The sequence below is a fragment of the Chenopodium quinoa genome, unplaced genomic scaffold, assembly GCF_001683475.1.
Source record: "Chenopodium quinoa cultivar QQ74 unplaced genomic scaffold, ASM168347v1, whole genome shotgun sequence".
Lineage (NCBI taxonomy): Eukaryota > Viridiplantae > Streptophyta > Magnoliopsida > Caryophyllales > Amaranthaceae > Chenopodium > Chenopodium quinoa.
Window position 1 is genome coordinate 873,239 of NW_018745617.1, and position 6,000 is coordinate 879,238.

At 35.8% G+C, this 6,000-nt stretch overlaps 1 protein-coding gene across 1 annotated transcript in view; it reads right to left on the reverse strand.

Annotated features, from left to right (window-relative positions):
* LOC110716773 (ABC transporter B family member 25, mitochondrial-like) overlaps positions 1 to 5,179 on the reverse strand; it is a 28,881-nt gene extending 23,702 nt beyond the window's left edge. The window contains exons 1-4 of the mRNA XM_021895405.1: positions 4,837 to 5,179; positions 2,167 to 2,385; positions 1,568 to 1,754; positions 1,370 to 1,431 (exon numbers count right to left, since the gene is read on the reverse strand). Coding sequence (XP_021751097.1) covers positions 1,370 to 1,431; positions 1,568 to 1,754; positions 2,167 to 2,385; positions 4,837 to 5,052 — 684 coding nt within the window. The 5' untranslated portion in view covers positions 5,053 to 5,179. The remainder of the gene's footprint in view (positions 1 to 1,369; positions 1,432 to 1,567; positions 1,755 to 2,166; positions 2,386 to 4,836) is intronic.
* Positions 5,180 to 6,000: the final 821 nt, after the last annotated feature.

Consider the following 6,000-nt stretch of genomic DNA (forward strand, 5'->3'; position numbering starts at 1 on the left):
AAAAAATTTTAAAAAAAAATTGAGAGTGAAGAGGGCATCAACGACGGCAGAAGAGCAGCGAAAAGGGTGGGAAACGGAGGTAGGTCATGAGGAGGGTGGTGGTGGTAAGTGAATGGCAGATTTAAGGGGTAGTGGTGGCTAGGTGGTTGTAGAAGGAGGAGGGTAGTGGTGGTTGTAAATGTGATTCCCTTTGTTTATGTGAAACAAACAATAATACAAAAATGAGGGATTAGCTTTCCTTTCTCCTCCTTTCCCTTTGTTGATTCCATTATGTTTCCCTTGTGCGAACCAAACGGCCCCTTAGTCTTATGAATAAATTAGTATATTTTGTCTAGGTACATTTGTTAAGGAGTCATGGTGTATCCCACTTCCTTTCAGTACTCCTATTTTTATGTTCAGTTAATATTTTATTAAGCATATTTAAAGGCCTTTTATGTACTCCTTTTTTATGCAAATAATGAAATATCTTTTCCCTTAATTAATCTACATGCTCTTTCATTTTCTGGCTTATTTGCCTCTTTCACTCTCTATTTCCCTATTATGTAGCTGCTACACGCCAGAAACAATGGAGTTTACCACTAAAATTCTACCGACTCACGGCCGTATTGACACCTATTTCATACACTTTTTTTTATCCCTAAGTCGACACTTTCCCGGAGCCATGTCAAGGGTTGTGTCGCGCATCGTGTCGTGTCGACACGCGACACCCGTGGCTAAGGAAGGTGTTGGAGACCTCGGAGTAACAGTGCTCAGATGTATGTCAGAGTAACATAGATTTGCATTGTTCAAAACTTTGTTATGTGATCTTTTCTTTCTCTTTTCACCATTTGCTAACTATATTCTATTAGATATAACACCATAAACTACAATATTTCTATTTTCTACTAACGAAATAACTGGAAAATCATACCACAATTGTAACAACAAATATCTGATAATTCTTGTCAATCAAAATCCACAACAGGATATGGAAACCAGAAAAGATGCACCACTAATCTTTCCTCGTCGGACAAAAGCACCAATGTCTACATGTTACTTATGGAGGATTTTAAATTCAACTGACAAATCTTTAAAAATTCTCACCAAACCCTAGTGCACTAGGTTTATAAAACCTCCAAGTTTTTGCACTTTACATAGATCTTAAAGAACAATAATAACCTTAATCTCCCTCCCCCATCCCCCACCTCCCCTCTTCCCTCTTTAGATGTCGGTTAAAATGGGTGACTATGTCCAAGTGTAAATTGTCATACTCATCCCGAAACTGTGCCAGATCCAAAATGAAATGTACTAGCAAACATGTCTTTTCCAATTAGCTTAACAGCAGACACAAATAATGCCCAAGTAGTAAAGTGAAGAAAAAAGAAGTTACCTTCCGTGATAAGGAACGAATAGTCCGCAGAGCTACCTTGGAAAAAACAGCAGTGCGTAATTCTGCGTATGCAAGTTTTAAGTATTAAGATATACCCTCAAGATTAAGTTGTATTGAAAAATAAAAACCATTAGACCAAGATACATATTAATATGCTATGAAATTGACAGGCCTCAAAAATATTGCATGATTAAGTACCATTAAATGCCGAAGCACCAGTACGTGCAATCCCATAACCAATTAAAACAGCAGCTGGACTAACAAAAAAAGCAAGCATATATGAATTGCCAGCTGTGAAGGAAGCAAGAGTGTTGGCATTTCCAGTAGCAGTTGTAAGCCAATCAACCGCAAGTTTAAACAAGAAAGGCACCTGAACATTCAAAACCTGAAATAGAAACAGAAGCAACCAAAATCTCTTTTAGCGAATGTCAATTTAATTTTCACTAGAAAGGCTTTGATTCATTGTACATTTCCTTAACATGGATGTGAATATTTTTTTTTCACAATTTTTTTTTTTTTTTTTGGTGAAAACACCCACGATTCCATGACTACCTTATAGACGACACAAATATCAGGTGATGCTTCTTTATTTAAAAAAGGGAAAAAATAATTAAAAAAAAAAAGGCACATGCGACATGCCCAACTATTATATTTTATAGATTTCAAGTATCACATGCCATCCATTAAAAACAATTGTCAAGCCCACTGATTTTCTAGCCTTGATATGCCCGACACACTTAAGTGTAAAATAACAAGAGATTGGGTGCTGGAACAGAAAGTAATAAATAGAAGCACACCTTAGCACCAACTAGGAATCCTAAGGCTGCTATGACCCTGAGACGAAATTCAAGGTTATCCTTTGACCATAAGTACTTAGCTAAGGTGGTTAACATTTTCATATCTGGAACTTGATCAACTTTTGCTTCCCGGCTAATGTTTTGCTTGATGACCTGCTTAGCTCCATTTACATCACCGGGTGAAGTCGACAATAATGCATACCCCTTAAGGTTTATCCTCTGCAAAGAAACTCTGAATTAGAAACTAAAAACTGTTAAAAAAAAAAAAAAAGAAGAAGAAGAAACAGTCAACATTGACATATAATTTCCTTTGCTTCGTTGATTTAACATTAGTTAAAGCCTCACAAACAGAGATAGAACCATCAATTGAGAAAGGAGGTGTTATTTGGGGGGGGGGGTGTAAAAGTCTCCAATAGTCTACAAAAGGACAAGTATCATACAAAAAGCTCTTAAGATACATAAAAACATTAAAAATGCACCACAACTCCTCTATTGGTGTCTTTTTAAACATCAAAGACAAGCAAGCAAGATACAAAATTGGATCAACAATAAGTATCCATAACCATAACACATTGTCAACCCTGGCCTCCAATTCAAACATAATGATGGTGGTTACTATTCCTAAATAAAGTAATACGGATGTTTTGCTTTCCTAAATAGCTTAATGGATATAGTTGCAATGTCACTGAACACATTCCAGACATGAAATAAAAACAGGAATAAGACAGAGAGTTACAAATCACAGTAGCAGAAAACTATCATTTGTCCCTAAATCCCGAATATATCCTGATTATTACCACTATTCCAAACACTCCCCCACCCATCCCCAAGTAAGTGGTTGAAGGGATTTGGCAAGAAAAGAAAATGATCCTTATTAGTAACCCATGTTTGGTATGACATAAGATATGGAAATTGGTATGAAAGGAAAAAAAGTGGAAGGAAAGCCTCTCTACATAATTTTCTTTCACTTTTCTTTCCTCCCAAATTGGAGGAATTTGAGAGGACAAAGAAAAATAAAAAAAGTTTCTTAATTTCTTTGTCTTCCCTTCGATTTCCTTTCTAAGACTAAATACTGGAAAATAAAGTATTTTCTCTATCCCTTTTGACACCGAAATTTTGTTAATTATTAGGTGTCAGATATATCTAAATTAGGAGATAATATCAATAAATATAAGATACTTATCTTCAAGATCTCGTAGAATATTTGATTATTATCTTGTTGACTACTATACGAATCTCTATATAAAGAGGGTCGTCTATAGGGTTTGAGGAGGCTCTGATGGAACTAGTCACAAAGACTTCATCTCCTCCCTACTACCGAACATTGTAGGTACATAGTATGGATTAAGCCGACAAGGCCCCGTACTACAAACAAATACAAAACCCTAAACCTTTGGAGAGAGGAATCAAGAGATCTACGAGAGTTGCAACACACAAACTATCAATAAAAATAATTGTTTCCGTATTTTTTCTACCTCTTTAATTATGTATTGCCGGTTTGAATTTTTATGGTTTACAAATTGGCACACTCGGTGGGACAATTTTCGCTCTTCATCTCAGCTCTCCAAAATTTCAAAACTCGTAGATTTAATGGGGCATGCCAAATTTGCTTTCAAATTCTACGGGAAAATTTCGAGACCAAGTTGCATCCAATGTCAAATCTCCACAACAGGTCTCGAGGGGGCATTTGTTGACACCGAAATTTTGTTAACATTAGGCGTTAGATATATCAATAAATATAAGATATTTATCTTCAAGATCTCGTAGAATATTTGATTATTATCTTGTTAAGTACTATACGAATCTCTATATAAAAAGGGTCGTTTATAAGGTTTAAGGAGGCTCAGATGGAACAAGTCACAAAGATTCCATCTCCTCCCTACTACCAAATATTGTAGGTACATAGTATGGATTAAGCCGACAAGGCCCCGTATTACAAACAAATACAAAACCCTAACCCTTTGGAGAGAGGAATCAAGATATCTACGAGAGTTGCAACACACAAACTATCAATAAAAATCATTGTTTCCGTATTTTTTCTACCTCTTTAATTATGTATTGCAGGTTTGAATTTTTATGGTTTACATTTTTACAATCCCTTCTCTTTCTTTTCCTTTCCTTAACTAATATTGAACCAAAAAGGGTTGCTCCAAGTCTCCAACAACAAATGAAGGGTCTAAAAAAACCCACTACATTCCAATTTTTGACAAAATTAATAAATAAAGAGCAGCTATGTACCACCCTCACACAACATGTCTACATTCAACTGAAACCAAATACTACACCTTATTTCGAAGCTTACAATTCAAAAATGTCAGCATTATGGTTCTGCATCACATGATCAAAACCATTCAACAGACAATATCAAAGCCAATGAACTAAACGTTTCGAATTGCACCGATTTTGTTTGATTCTCTTCAAAACCCAGGATTTTCAACAAACCCACTATAATTTAGCTCAAACAAATTCAAAAGAACCACAATCACAACATACAATTAATCAATTCGATTAAACACATCCAATCATAACATCAAACACTAATAACACAACTTTGATCAATTCAACAAACATGAAACACCCATTATTCAAAAAACCAGAATTCAACAAAACATAAACAGATTCAAACAACCCCAGTTCAAATTGAAGTCAAATGAAAGAGAAAGAGGTAACCTTATCAGAATTGAGTCCATTGTTGGGTCGGAAAATGCTATTAGACGACGACAACACGGCAGTTGGAGAGAAGAAAGTCGGCGACATCAAAGGAGAATAAGAATGAAACCCGACGCCGGAAAAATGCGCCGGAGAATTGCGCCGGCGTATGACCGGAGATGTAAGTTTGCGAGTGACGTAAGCACGTAGAGTGGAAGAGGACCTCCACATTGTCATTTTTTGACGCCTACCAAATCAAATCCCACAATATTCGTTTACTGCTTCGGTTGCAAGCGATACACGACTGTATATATATACGGTGGTGTGTATATGAGTTTTCTCTCTACTCGTTTTTAGAGTGAATTTTGAAAATGGTTCATATGTGTATAAACCATAAGGATTGGAAATGCGCAAATAAAATGGTGCATTTGGTGTGGAGTGTTGGTGGTATATCTCTAGTCAACATAATAATCGATGTTCATTGTGGCTTTTGTGGGTGAAGTATACGAAGTGAGCAAGCTTTGATTCATGTATTAGATCGATGAAGTGTTGTCAATCGATTGGTCTTATTGTAAATAAGAAAAACAATATTCAATTTTCAGCTAATAATTGTAATGGTCACTGCTTAATTACTATGAATGCAAGTAATCGTAGCAAGTCGTTAAAAAATTAAACTTCGTTTGTGTTGTCTTTCTTCATTCTTTTTCGCCCCGTCTTTCTTATCTTCTTTCTTCAATGATAATGGCGAATCCTTCTCAACGACAATGGTGGATCCTTTTTTTTCTTTCACCAGCACATCATAGAATGCATTAGAAAAGGAAAAGATAAGGACATGGTTAACCTTAAAGTGTAGGGTTTGACACTTCTAGCTAAACATACCTCAAAGATTCATCATCACCTCCATCAAACACATGTGATTCATAATTCACGACGATACCTTTCAATCTAAACAAATACAGGATTCGAACAGTAAACCAATGATACGACGTTTATAACAATAACAGTAATGTCAGTCTTGAATATAGAGACTTTTAAGGGAATTATATGGTTAGTTGGCTGGAAAAATTGGCCGAGGGCCCAAAAGGTGAAGAAAATAAGTGAAAACAAAAAAAAAAGTTAACCCCATTATTCAAGTTAAGTACAAAAGTAGGATCCATCTTTTTCCATTTTTCACCTTTTGAGACC